Source organism: Microtus pennsylvanicus, chromosome 1 (genome assembly GCF_037038515.1).
Source record: "Microtus pennsylvanicus isolate mMicPen1 chromosome 1, mMicPen1.hap1, whole genome shotgun sequence".
Taxonomy (NCBI): domain Eukaryota; kingdom Metazoa; phylum Chordata; class Mammalia; order Rodentia; family Cricetidae; genus Microtus; species Microtus pennsylvanicus.
The window spans coordinates 187879305-187892878 of NC_134579.1; the positions used below are offsets into that span (position 1 = coordinate 187879305).

The 13574-nt window shown below is 43.7% G+C and overlaps 1 protein-coding gene across 4 annotated transcripts in view; it reads left to right on the forward strand.

The window, feature by feature from the left end:
• The first annotated feature begins 7215 nt into the window (after positions 1 to 7215).
• Positions 7216 to 13574, forward strand: part of Akap7 (A-kinase anchoring protein 7) — a 131598-nt gene continuing 125239 nt past the window's right edge. For 2 of the 4 annotated variants that reach the window (XM_075947426.1, XM_075947416.1), the window contains exon 1: positions 8168 to 8320. In XM_075947426.1, coding sequence (XP_075803541.1) covers positions 8191 to 8320 — 130 coding nt within the window. In that variant the 5' untranslated portion in view covers positions 8168 to 8190. Of the gene's footprint in view, positions 7390 to 8167; positions 8321 to 13574 lie in introns of those variants that run through there. The other 2 variants (XM_075947436.1, XM_075947431.1) reach the window with 2 other exon arrangements.

Below are 13574 nucleotides of genomic sequence, written 5' to 3' on the forward strand. Positions count from 1 at the left end.
GAGTTCAGGGCTAGCTTTGGACTTTCTATGCATGTAGTCTGCCCGGGTCTGAACTTGTGGCAGTCATTTTGTCTTAGCGTCTTCAGGGCTGGGCTTACAAGTGTGGGCCACTGTACTGAGCAAGCATATATGTTTGCGTGAACATTTTGGTGGTTAATTTGACAATATGGTTCAAAAACCTTATAAATAGACATGATCTTTTATCTATTAAGCCACTTTGTGGAATTTATTTTAAGAAATAAAATGCTGAAGAAAAAAGAAAAAGAAAGAAAATACTGGGGCTGGAGAGATTTTAGAAGAGTTAAGAGTGTGTATAAAATGACCTGAATTCATTTTCCAGCATCTGCATTGACTCAGATCAACAGCCTGTAACTCCAGCTCCAGGAATCTGATACCCTCTACCAGCCTCGAAGGGAAACTGTATCCATATACACACACACAGAGAGAAACATACACATAATTAAAAATAATAAAAGAGAACCTTTTAAAAAGTAATAAAATATCTTCAAAGAATGACAAAATTTATCATTGAAAGGACTGAGATGTGTTGCAAGGAAGTGGGTCACTTGTTCTTCCCAGCCGCCTGGCTAGCTTACACATGAAATAATCACACAGAAGCTGTTTTAATTAAATCACTGCTTGGCCCATTAGGTCTAACTTCTTATTGGCTAACTCTTACATCTTAATTTAACCCATCTCCATTAATCTGTGCATCACCATGAGGTCGTGGCCTACCAGCAAAGCTTCAGCACATCTATCTCTGGTGGTGGCTCCATGGCATCTCTTTGACTCCACCTTCTTCCTCCCAGCATTCAGTTCCATTTTCCCCACCTACCTAAGCTCTGCCTTATCAACAGGCCAAGGCAGTTTCTTTATTCATTAATGGTAATCACAGCACACAGAGGAGACTCCCACATCAGAGATGAAATTAAATGAGACTGAATAATTAAGTCAACAGTAAAGTGAATATATAATATAATATATTATGTATCTTATATAAAGTTGATATTGTGATATAGAAGACTACTAAATGACATGAGAAATTGTTTCTAATATGTTGTTTAATTAGAAGTCAGGCTACAATGATGTATATATGATTTTTATGAAATGTATGCAGTCATAGTACGTGTAAACATATGTTTCTACATCAGTGCATCAATAACACTCCTGAATACTTCTGATTTATATCATGTATTGTGGTATTGAGGACTGAGGACTAAACGGAGATCCTTGCAAATGCAGGTCAAATGTTCTCTACCTCAGAGCTTCATTTCTAGGCCAGGATTAATGTTTTATTTCATTCCATAAATTCTCCTGCATTGAAAGATTTTTCTATAAAACAATGCAAATGACTCACGAGAACAGGAATTCTAGATTTGTAGTTAAAACTGTTGAAAATAGTTTTAAATATTCAAATTCTAGCCAGGCGATGGTGGAACACACTGTTAATCCCAGCACATAGAAGGCAGAGTCAGGCGTATCTCTGTGAGTTTGAGGCCAGCTTGGTCTACAGAGCGAGTTCCAGGACAGGCTCCAAAGCTACAGAGAAACCCTGTCTGGAACCCACCCCTCCCCCCAAAAAATTCAAATTCTAATAGTTAATATTATCAGACTTTTCTTAACTGCATAGCTACTGAAAAAAATAGTATTAAAAAGAGATAGGAGCTGGTGGTGTAGTTTAGTAGTAGAGCAGGTGATTAGGCTATGACAAGTCCTGGGTTAAATTCTCAGCAATGAGACAAACGGGGAGGGGGTGATGGTAGGAGGCATCTTAAAATTGTTATGTTAAAAAAGAACATGTTTTATGGTTCCCTCCAACATAACGGAATGTCATCCTGAGTCACCCTTGGTTACCAAGAGACTTAGTGTGGCGTTGATACTTGACTATGTCTTGTAAAGCTGTATGACTTCACCCTCCTTTGAAAGCATTTGCATCTGTCATTATATGGAGGACAAGCAAGTTTCTAGAATAAGAATTAGAAAAACTGTTCTCGTGAATGTTCACAGGGAAAGGATGATAGCCAAAAACAGAAGCGAGGGCCTTATCTAGAGAAAGGAGTCTGGTAGAATGGATGAGCCAATTGTCACCAAGTTCCACAGGTCAATGGTGGCTCTTGCTGCAGGAACCACGTAAGAATTTGAACCCGAACCCTTCTAGTGCAGCCATCTTGAGAGTGTACTGTCCTATAGAAAGAGAAAGGCTGGGTGTGTTCCAAGGAACTTACTATCTCAACAAATTCTGTAATTCTCAGAGGCTCTAAACACCTTTGATTGTGCTATTGTAGAACACAATGTATCATGAAGAATTGATCTGGTTTGCAAAGGAGACCGGGAGAATCCATAGAGGCCCTGTGAACCAGCATGTAACAGTTTTGGTGGGGATGATTTTATGGAGTCAGCTGGATCAGGAGCACACACTGGGGCGAATTCTGGGAATGAGTGGCAGTCTGGATTAGTTCATCAACAACACCAGACACAGCTGGGGATGGCCAGATACAACTGAAAAGACCCAAGAGACTTTTATTGCAAATGCCCAATGGCAGCTCATTTTTAGCTTCTGTCTGGAGAAGCTTAAAAACATTAAGGCTTCTCATGATGTCCTTTCTTTTTCTTCCCTTCTTTCCTCCCGCCTTTCTTTCTTCCCTTGCCTTTTCCCTTTCTCCCTCTCTCCTTTTTCTCTTTCTTTCTGAAACTCATTTGGGTGTGCTGAATTAGTTACTTTTGATAAATATGAGTAGTTACAAAATAGATCTGAAGATTTTGCCCATTCCTTAAATACATACCCATAGAGTGACCTCTGTGTACTTGGTAACACAAAGACTTGAAATTGCAGTGTCTGTCTTCGGGTGGACTAACGTGGGAAACAGTAACATGGTAAGAGACATTTCCAGGGCAAGCACAGATGTACTGAAGCAGGAAGGTGGGGCACCCAGCCCAGGAGGAAGGGTTGAGTCCAGGCACTGTTCTCTTGAGGACTCATACATCTTCTCAGCATTACAGTAGCTCTGCCCCCTGGGACAGCAAGGGCCACTCTGTTCACAAGATGGTTGATCTTGGTTGCCAACTTGAATGGATCTGTAATCAACCTAAGTGAGGAATTTTCTTGATCATAATGTTTGAAGTGGGGAGACCCACCATAAAAGTGAGCTTCCTCTTCTGCTGGCAGCCCGAAATAAAGGAGATGGAAGAAGGGTATTTTTCATTTTTAGTTATTTATTTACGATCGCTCTTTGGTGGCTTGTCTTCACTCTTTCTGGCAAGTTCATCTACTTTGTTGTTGCCACTGCTGAATCCTTTGATGATATTAGGACCCAAATTTAGTCTCCCAGTGGCTCTTAGGAATCCTTCGTGTGTACCAGATTGAGACATGCATACTCGAAGACTGAGCAGCTACTGTGTTTTCAGCCTTTTTCAGACCACTGAGACTACCTAGACCTTACTATAACACATGGTGACAAAGTGCAAAGAGACTAAACAAAAGAAAAGAGGCTTTAGACTTTGGGGAGGAGGGTAGCAAGGGCAGATTGTAGGACAATGACCAGCAAATGCATGGTAAATAAAGGCATTAATTAAAGTCTGTTATACAGGGAAACTCTGCTCTCTGCTTTCTGGTATGGGAAAACAATAGTACCAAGCAACCCGGGGTTCCCTTTGGAGTCTTAGTTTATTTAACAGAATAATTTAGAGTTAGAGTTTGTTTGCAATGAAACACCATGACCCAAAAGCAAGTTGGGGCGGAAAGGGCTTCTTTGGTTTACAATTCCACATCACTGTTCATCATCAAAGGAGGTCAGGACAGGAACTTCAACAGGGCAGGGACCTGGAGGCAGGAACTGATGCAGAACCGTGGAGCGCTGCTGCTTACTGACTTGCTCAACCTACTTTCTTATAGAACCCAGGACCACCAGCCCAGGGGGGTCCTCACCCACAATGGGCTGGGCCCTCTCCCATCGTCCATGAATTAAGAAAATACCTTACAGCTGAATCGTAAGGAGGCATTATCTCAAGGAGGTTCCTCCTTTCAGATAACTCTAGTTTGTGTGCCAAGCTGATGTAAGACTAGCCACCAGAGTCTGAGAGAAAAATAACCAGAGCAGGGAAGCTGTAGATCCTGGCTGATGTTGGGAAGAGCGAAGCTGAGAGAAATCATGCCTTTTAAATTTGGCATGGAGGTCAAAGAAACAGTGGGAAAGGCCAAAGAGTCAGAGAGCATGCTTAGACCTTGGCCAGTAACTGAAAAACAGATAAAAGGAAAAGGAAAAGCACGCTTAGTGCCTGCCCTTGAATCTGAGTTCACAGGGCATTCTAATCCAGGCTCTTTTTGTTTTTGTTTTTTAAATTCTTCTCTCATACAATATACCCCAACCACAGTTTCCCCTCCCCTCTACTCCTCCCAGTTTCCTTCCCCCTCTTAGATAGGGTTTCTGTTACTCTGAAGAGACACCATAATCACAACAACTCTTTTTTTTTTTTGTTTTTTGTTTTTCGAGACAGGGTTTCTCTGTGGTTTTGGAGCCTGTCCTGGAACTAGCTCTTGTAGACCAGGCTGGTCTTGAACTCACAGAGATCCGCCTGCCTCTGCCTCCCGAGTGCTGGGATTAAAGGCATGCGCCACCACCGCCCGGCTCACAACAACTCTTATAAGGAAACATTTAATTGAGGGTGGCTTACAGTTCAGAGGTTTAGTCCATTATCATCAGGACATGAAGCATGGTGGCACACAGACAGACATGGTACTGGAGAGGTAGCTGAGAGTTCTACATTCAGATTGGCAGGCAGCAGGAAGAGAGTGAGATACTGGGCCTGGCTTGAGCATCTGAGACCTCAAAGTCCACCCCTAGTGACATACTTCTTCCAACAAAGTCACACCAACTCCAACAAGGCCACACCTCCTAATAGTACCATTCCCTATGGGCCTATGGGGCCCATTTTCATTCAACACCTCCCTCTCTTCCCCGGAAGTGTTACAGTTCTGAAGGGAAAGGTATTCGGTCAGTCAGAAGCTAAGGAATACCACAGAATCACAAGACAAAACAAACCTTACACAAGCAATTCATTGGGAAAGACAAGAGGCTGGCAGCCTCTGCTTGGGAGAGAAGCAGCAAAGAACTGAGCAGGAGGCAGGCTTTATAAAGGGTTTCTTTGGGGGGAGGGAATGGAGCTCTCTGGGTGACCTGGGATTGGTGGGATTCTGTGGCCTGATCTTGGGCTTTTTTTTCTGTAGAGTAGAACCTGGCTGCCTGGGTCTTGAGGTGCTGGAACCAGCCATTAAGACCCTTAGATAATCTGCTGCAAAACAAAACAAAACAACAAAACAAAACAAAACAAAACAAAACCCACTATCTTAAATGCAAAAAAGGAGCTGCTACCGTAAATATCCACCGTAAATAAAGAACTCTGCATTTCTTTACCAGCTTCTTGGCGCTACAAGGTATGGAAAAAAACGGAGGTCATAGTAACCCCCTTTCAGGTTTTCCAGTGTGTAATCTTCATGTCAACTTTTAATTATTGTTTTTTTTAAAGCAGGGTCTCACTATATAGGTCAAGCTGACCTGAAATTTGCTATGCACCCCCAGGTTGGTCTCAAACTCCAGCTACACAATTCTGGAGTGTGGTGACGAAGGGTGTCCCGCTAAGACTTGTGTCAGTTGCTGTAGTTATGTGGGGGTCTTCTTTGTTTCCATGTCCATTCTAGAATACATTCATGATAAGTAAAGTGTTCTCCAAGTGGGCTGGATCAATTTGTTGTTGACACTACAGCTTCCTGTTTTCTTGAATTAAAACATACAGCCCGAGTTGTTGGGGAATATTATTTCCAGGTTTGTTGCTTTTGTTTATGCTGCATTTGTTTAACTCTGTGAAGCTGTGATTCTTTGCCTGTCTAAAATACCTGGTGGTCTAATAAAGCGCAGACAGGCCAATAGCGAGGCAGGAGCAAGGGCAGGTGGGGCTGGCAGGCAGAGAGGAAAAATAAAAGGAAAATCAAGAACAGGAGGAGCAAGAGAACAAGAAGGGAGAGCAGGACATCAGGGGTCAGCTACACTGCAAGCCAAGAGAAAGAAGTAAAGAAAGGTATACAGAAACAGAGAAAGATAAAAGCCTAGAGACAAAAGGTAGTTGGAATAATATAAGTTAAGAAAAGGGGGCAAGAAATAAGCCAAGCTAAGGCCGGGCATTCAGAACTAAAAATAAGCCTCTATGTGGGATTTATTTATGAGCCGGGTAGTGGGTCCCTCAAAACACAAAAGAGGAAAACATTACACAGAACCCTGTAATGAGCATAGCAAAAAAAAAAAAAAGCCCTTTAGACATAGAAAAATTGCTTTAGAAGTTCACCTGATTTTATCCCAGGCTTTTTCAGATCCAGGCCAGCTGGCCTTGGTGAGTTCCCGATAGAACATCCCCATGTTCTCAGTGTGTGGGTGCACCCCTCGTGGTCCTGAGTTCCTTGCTCGTGCTCTCTCTCCTTCTGTTCCTGATTTGGACCTTGAGATTTCAGTCCGGTGCTCCAATATGGGTCTCTGTCTCTGTCTCCTTTCATCGCCTGATGAAGGTTAATATCCAGGAGGATGACTATATGTTTTTCTTTGGGTTCTCCTTATTTAGTTTCTCTAGGATCACTAATTAAGGCTCAATGTCCTTTGTTTATGGTAGAAACCAAATATGAGTGAGTACATCCCATGTTCCTCTTTTTGGGTCTGGCTTACCTCACTCAGGATAGTGTTTTCTATTTCCATCCATTTGCATGCAAAATTCACAAAGTCCTTGTTTTTTACTGCTGAGTAGTACTCTAATATGTATATATTCCATACTTTCTTCATCCATTCTTCCATTGAAGGGCATCTAGGTTGTTTCCAGGTTCTGGCTATTACAAACAATGCTGCTATGAACATAGTAGAGCAAGATCAATGGCAATGGGTTTTTGATCCTACTGCACGTACTGGCTTTGTGGGAGCCTAGGCAGTTTGGATGCTCACCTTACTAGACCTGGACAGAGGTGGGTGGTCCTTGGACTTCCCACAGGGCAGGGAACCCTGATAGCTCTATGGGCTGATGAGGGAGGAGGAACTGATTGGGGAAGGGGGAGGGAAATGGGAAGCGGTGGTGGGGAAGAGACAGAAATCTCTCATAAATAAATAAATTAAAAAAACAAGAAGTTCACCAGATAACTAAAGTTCAGTGATATCAAGACAACCAGACACAAGACTAGAATGCCACACCGCCCACTGGACAGTGTTTAAGCAGAGACCAAGAGCAATGCTCTGCTCTGCATATTTGGAGACACCCCACCTTGATTTGCCCTGCGGCTGGAGAGTCTCCCCCCAGGATCCTAACCCGCGAATCAGAATCTGCTAGAGATTGGATCTTACCTTCAGCTAAGACCCACAGGTGAGCAGATTTGGGGAGATAAGCTTAGGACCATAGTTAGGAATTCGGAATATGAACCTTGCGTGATGACCCTCAGCATGATAAAATATAACTTGCTGTATCAACTATGTTTAACTGCTTGCTTGCAACAACACCCAGGCGTTTGGGGGTTTGGTTTTGGTGGTGGAGGTTGATTGGTTTGTCCCTAGCTGGGAAAAGCCAGTTGTAGTTTGTAAAAAGGCAAAAAGTATTCCTATCCTACTTTTTAAAATTGCTGCCGCTTCTATTTTACTCAGATACAGAGGAACCTGTTGTGCAACACTCAGTAGATGATTTCCAGTTATCGAGTTATTCCGACTTCTAGCTATTAAACTGCTGTTTAAAAAAAAATAATTCAGACTGCGTCCCAATTTGGTTTTCCTTACCTCCTCCTTCTTTCTTTCTTTTTTTTGGGGGGGGGGGTGGGGTTAAAGCAAACTAAATAAAGCATCTCTTTATATTGGCGTACAAGACCTTGTACATTTCGCTCTTCCCACATATTTTGCAATCAGAACTGTGTTTTCAAAGCTCCAGGCTAAACCAAACACTCGGGTTCTCAAGAGACAACAGGCCAAGGAATGCTTTCAGCCGGTCCCAATCTCGCCCCTCGAAGCGTGGGACGGGAAGGGCCGCGCCGCAGGAAATCACGGAGGGCTGCCAGAGGTCGGAGCCCAGCGTGGCCCCGGGGACGGCCCCGCCTCCCGAACCGGGGCCCCAATCCGGGTTCCCGCGCCCCGCCGGGTCGGCCCCTTCCGGCTCCTCCCAAAGCGGCGGGCGCTGGGGATGCTGCGCCTTGCGGGGCTCCGCGCCTCCGCAGGCCTGGCCGCCGCGGCCAGGGTCCCCGCCGCCCCGCGCCCCCCGGGCCTCAGCCTTCGTCTCCTCCGCGCCGCGACCGTGGAGCGCCCCGCTGCGGGTGAGAGCGAGCGCACCGCCCTGCGCGCCCCGGGCCGCCTCTGCCGTGGGGCGGACTTGCCACCCTGCTCCGCCTCCCAGGCCTCCCGCTGCCCCACGCCCCTCGCGTTCCTCCCCTCCTGCACCCGACTCTGTGCTGACCCTGAAGCCCGGTGCACTCCCGTGGTCAGGGTGATGTGCTTGCCCGGCTGCGTCTGGATGCACCTCCCCACACCGCGGGTGGCGAGGGGTGTGATCCCACGAGTTGTAGTTTTTTTTTTTTTTTTATCTCTTCGGATCTCGTGACCCATGGCCCAAAGTTTTTGCAACACATCCCTTCCTACTGGGTTGGAGCAGTAAACAAAACCAAGGGGGAAAAAAACCCCCAAAATCTTCATTTTATTTTTTATGGCAAATAGAAATGTCTGAACACCTTCTTGTATCATTTAGGGTTTTATTCAAGGTTTGGAAACGAGCTCTTTAAAGCTAGCACCAATCTACTGGCGCCCAGAATGGACTTCAGCTTGGCTCAGCTTTTGCTATGTGCTGAATTTGGGTAGCAATTAGGTGGAAAAAAAGGTGCTCATCAAGATCGTTATATCCTAAACGTATACAAGGCATAAGAATATTAAAATACGTTGTACATGCTACATATGTAAATATAAATTAGGTACATAGTGTAAATGTGTTTATAACTTTCATGTGAGTGGAAAAATCCAAAGTGTCGCTGCTTGAGATGATTTTTTTTTAATGAGCTGCAGGGGCGTGGTTAATAGGGCAGATACGGAAGGAGGGAGGACTCTTCCCGCCCATTTACACAGTGTGGCTTGGCAGTTTAGGATGCTGTTAGCATGGCTTATGTCTTTTCCATATAGTAACAAAGCTTAAAGTGCTTGTCGAAGTACCTTCCTGCGCTTTAAGCTTTGTTACTGCTTTGACAATTTGCACTGCTTTGGCAATTTCTCCTTAATCATTTAGATTGTTTCCTTTTCGTGATGAGGATGGGGACGCTTGAAGTTTAAACATTTCTGGAGACCTGCTATGCTGCTGCTCTTAGCTAAATCGGAGTAGCTAGCCCACAACGAAAGACAGGCCCTTTCTATAGCTATTTAGCTCGGGGATTAGAAGAGAGCCTTGCTTACTGGGGCTGTGTATCATTGTTGAGATATGAAGCCTGTTTTGTATGACTTAGGCAGTCTGTCTTTATGTTTTCTGTCCGCCTGACTTTGATGATCCCATTGGCTGAAGTGGACTTATGAGTTGAATATTTAAGCGTAGGTGTATGGTTTTAGGAGACACTTTAAATATACATGTTCATGGTTTTTCTTATAAAAGAAATATTCAATTTAAAATTTTGTACAGCAGTTGGAAAGTGTTTAGCATTCAGAAGTACTTTTCAGCCACTGGTCTTCTTTTTTCTAACTGTAAATCCTGAGAGCATGCAGTTTTCCCTCTGCCTTTTAATTAATTTTGTTTATTTTTGGAATGCGGGGAGCAAACCTGGGGCTTTGTGCACACTAAGTCTACAAGAGCCAGACCCTTCACCACATATTTTTTTGTTTTGTTTTGTAAGATTTATTTATTTATACAGTGTTCTGCCTGCATGTAGCCTGCAGGCCAGATGAGGGCACCAGATCTCATTACAGATGGTTGTGAGCCACCATGTGGTTGCTGGGAATTGAACTCAGGACCTTTGGAAGAGCCGCCAATGCTCTTAACCTCTGAGCCAGCTCAGCAGCCCCCATATATCTGGGTTTTTTGTTTTTTTTTTTTCGAGTCACCTTTCCCCTGTTGTTACACTTGCCCCTCATAACTGTTACTGTTGGTCACCAGAGTCTCCAGAATGAGCATGCAGTGTTTCTCTTTGACATTTATGTTACCCCCCTCCCCTGCCCTTGACTTTTTTTCTTCAAGCAAGGTTGTGAGCAGTTTTATTTGAGTGTATATGATGGAAACCCAGATTTTCAACCCTCTTCTTGCCCCTGATCTATTGGCACATTGCTTTCTGAAAGATCTGCCTCAGTTTACAGTGCTGCAGCCGGTATATGATAAGGGCACAGGGCATTGTTGATTCTGGAAATTGTGGGTCATGTGACAGAGTCACTTGATCCAGATGGCAGTTCCTGAACCTATGTCCTTCTGGGCAAGTTTCTAAACCATCTGCTGGTGTAAGAATAGTCTTCCCTGATAGCATAATTGTATAAATTAAGTGAGTTACTTTCCAAAATGCTTCTAATTGAGTGTGCCTGGCCTAAAGTTCCTGTTTGAATGTTGGTTAGTATTAGTAATGCTAGTTTCCAGTTTTGATTCATGTTTGTTATTAGTGTAACATTTATCCCTGTGGTTGTTTGGATTTGTGCAAAAAAAGATAAATTTTGTTTTAATTAATGACATATTAAATTTTGGGTGACTTTTTAAAATGTTTTGTGCCATTTAGCTCAGGCTAGGATAGCTCATCCTCCTGCATTTGCCCTGCCAAGTTCTGGGGTTGCATGTGTGACTCAACATGCCTGTCCTAGGTGACTTCATTTATTTATTTATTTACTTTGTAGAGTTGAATCTCAGCCTGGTACATGGCAAACAAGGACTGTCCCATGGTGGTATATCCCAAGCTTCATTAACTTTTAATTTGAGACAGAAATCTCACGAAGTTAGTTGGATAGAGTTCTTTTGAATTTACAGTCCTCTCTCAGCCCCCCAAATACCTGGGGTTATATATATATATGTACCAAGCCCAGCATATTTAAGCAACATCATAGCTGTCAAAACAATGAATTTATTGTTTACATGCGTAAGGACCAACTGTTTTAAGGCAGTTTTTTTCCAAAGCAATTTTTGCAGTTGTAAAGAAAAATAAGTCACGACAGTTGCAGAAATATAGATGCAACTGGAAATTTTAATTATCTTAAGAGAAATAAACAAGACTCAGAAAAATACCTGTATGTTTTCTCTCATGTGTGGGAGCTGAATTAAAATTATATATGTAGATATATGCATGTATTTATATATGTGTGCTTGTAGGTCATGGAATTAGAGAGGGGGTTGTGATGGGGAGGAAGGGATTCTAAAGGTGGTAGACAGTACAGACTAATGAAACCTATGTAACAGGAAAGAGAAGGGGCTAACTGGAGGAGGATGGGGAAGCAGCTGGAGGTGGGCAGGGTGAACCACTATGAGCAAAGGGCAACAATACCTGTGGATGAAGATGCCATAGTAGAACCCAATAATTTGCTAACTCCAAAATTAAAGCTATAATTCCAGTGTCATAAAGAATAAAAGAAAAGAAAAAAAGAGTTATAGGTGACACTCTTTTTTTGGAAATAACATTGTGGTTTATTTCTTTTTAAATGATGACAAGTAGGTGTGTATTGTTGTGTACCACTGTAATTCCTAAGAGGCCGAGGTGGGGAAATTCAAGTTCAAGATCATCCTTAGCTACATGGTAAATTTGAGGCCAGCTTAGAGTTTAGGAGACTTTGTCTCAAAAAAATGCAAAACCAAAACCAAGAAAGCGAACGTACACACAGACAAAAGATAGAGAATGCTATAGAGTAAATCATATTATGTCTCCTTTTTTTTTTCTTGTATTGGTTAGTTCCTAAGTTTGGTTTTGCTGTGTGGGATTGAACACAGGGCCAGGCGTGTTAGGCAAGCTGCATCCCCCACCCCCATTTCTTAGTGTTTATTTTTGTGCCCTTTATTCATTCTGTGAAAATGAGGGCGCCTGCCATGTTCACAGGCTGCCGTTAAATACCATTGTTTTTCATGGGTATCAAGATGGCTGCTCTACAGTGGGTTAGGAACCACTCCCAGGTGTGTACTTTGTGCAGTCGTTCAGTAAAAATTTGTAGGGTACCTGCGGCGAGCTGGCTCCGTGCTCGGAGTGGAAGAATCAAAGGGGCACTGAAGGAACAGAGGACCATGTTTTCTGAAAATTGTTGGAAGTACCCACTTTCACCGAGTGTCCTGATTAAAGCGGTAGGTTGTTTCGTCACTTGGGTTTAGAATCTCAAGGAGAGGACATACAAGTGGAGAGCAATAGAGTCATGTCCTTCTTGTGTGGCCAAAGGGATCTCTAGGTTCCTGGAAGGAAACTGGATTGCTGGCACCCTTAGTGGCCTTTTTACTTTGTGATTGATCATACCTTATTGAAATCCATCATTTAGAGGAGGATCAAGGGATAGGAAAAGTGAGAGTTTTGGCAGTGGCTTTCCAACTTCCCTTGCACTGTAGAATCACCCAGAAGCTTTTAAAGAATCGTGGAGGCTGACTTGGTCTACTCCGCTGTAGACCTGGTCTGATTGGCTTGGGGTGGGATCCAGATCCTGATGGGTTTGGGGCTGCTGTGAGAGTCTTCCTTGGCTTCATCAAGTGACTCCCTTAGCACTTGCTTTGCTTGCTTGGTGGAGATGCTTAATTGATCTTACGAGATACTAAAAATTAAACCCGATTAAGGACTTCTTAAAGAATGACTTAATTCACCATGCTATTTTAATTATTCTCTTCGTTTTTAGAATGTATGACAACCCAGAAGCCAGTTTCCTCTGTTTTGTATATTGCCAAGAATCAGTGCTGTAAGTGTTCATTGTCAAGCGGCAAAGACTGTAAGGAGAAAATAGGCCTTAAAATATACCTGGCCTGCTGAACATCATTGCTTATCAACACAGTCCCCTCTAGAGTATTGGGTCTTTTATCTCAAGATCATGGGGCTACCTGGAAGTTGGGACTCCTTCCAACATCACAAGAGGGGACCATGCCTCATGTGCCTAGTCTGGGAAGAGTCAACACCTAAAATTTGAACATTTCTAATGAATGTTCACTGCTTTCCCGAATAGCTGTCAGGAAGGAAAGTTGAACAGAGAAAACGAGATTCTAACCACATCCCTCAGACTCTGTGGGTTCTGGAGACTGAACCCACCCCACACCCTGCCTCCTTGTCTCTGTGATCCTGAACCCACCCCATGCCCTGCCTCCTTGTCTCAGAGATCCTGAACTCACCCCACACCCTACCTCCTTGTCTCAGAGATCCTGAACCCACCCTACACCTTGCCTCCTTGCCTGAGATCCTGAACCCATCCTACGCCCTGCTTCCTTGGCTCTGAGATCCTGAACCAACCCCATGCCCTGCCTTTTTGGCTCTGAGATTCTGAACTCGCCCCATGCTTGGCTTCCTTGGCTCTGAGAGCCTATGCCTTGCCTTCTTATCTCTGAGATCCTAAACCCACCCCACACCCTGTTTCCTTGTCTGAGAGCCTGAACCCACCCCATGCCCTGCC